This window comes from Buceros rhinoceros, unplaced genomic scaffold (assembly GCF_000710305.1).
Source record: "Buceros rhinoceros silvestris isolate BGI_N320 unplaced genomic scaffold, ASM71030v1 scaffold721, whole genome shotgun sequence".
Classification (NCBI taxonomy): domain Eukaryota; kingdom Metazoa; phylum Chordata; class Aves; order Bucerotiformes; family Bucerotidae; genus Buceros; species Buceros rhinoceros.
The window spans coordinates 505-1,054 of NW_010392265.1; the positions used below are offsets into that span (position 1 = coordinate 505).

General features: G+C 56.0%; 1 protein-coding gene across 1 annotated transcript in view; it reads right to left on the reverse strand.

Annotated features, from left to right (window-relative positions):
* Positions 1-13: 13 nt before the first annotated feature.
* LOC104500572 (butyrophilin subfamily 3 member A2-like) overlaps positions 14-550 on the reverse strand; it is a gene marked incomplete at both ends in the record, with an annotated part of 2,372 nt that continues 1,835 nt past the window's right edge. Inside the window, 2 exons of the mRNA XM_010144240.1 lie at positions 14-34; positions 383-403. Coding sequence (XP_010142542.1) covers positions 14-34; positions 383-403 — 42 coding nt within the window. The remainder of the gene's footprint in view (positions 35-382; positions 404-550) is intronic.

The following is a 550-nucleotide window of genomic DNA, read 5'->3' on the forward strand; positions in this document are numbered from 1 at the left end:
CAGGAGGACTCACCCAGCACTGTGGCCTGTAACTCTGGAAGGGGAAGAAGAGGAAGAGGCGGTTGAGGGAGCAGCTGGGGTCAATGGTGGCGATATTTCAAGCGGTTCTCATGGATCTTCCCACCAGCCAGATGTTCTCCAACTACCACCACCCCACCTTCTTGAAGACAAAACGTTCTGACCCAAACATGGTCCCTCCTTGTGGATGTTCACCGGTCATGCCTTGGTCTCCCCCAACCCCAGACCAGCAGGACCCCTAAGTCCATCGTTGTGTCCCCAAAGTGGGGTCCCCCACAGCTTGAACACACCCAGGAGCCACCCCAACCCACGTCCCTCCATTCTCAGGGCGGGTTTGGGGGTGTAAGGGCTTGGGAGGACTCACCCAACACTTTGGTCTTTGACTCTGGAAGGGGAAAAAGAGGAAGAGGAGGTTGAAGGAGCAGGTGGGGTCAATGGTGGCAACATCATCTCAAGAGGTTCTCATGGACATTCCCACCAGCCACATGTTCTCTGACCAACCCCCCACCTGCCCTGCTTTCTGAAGACACAA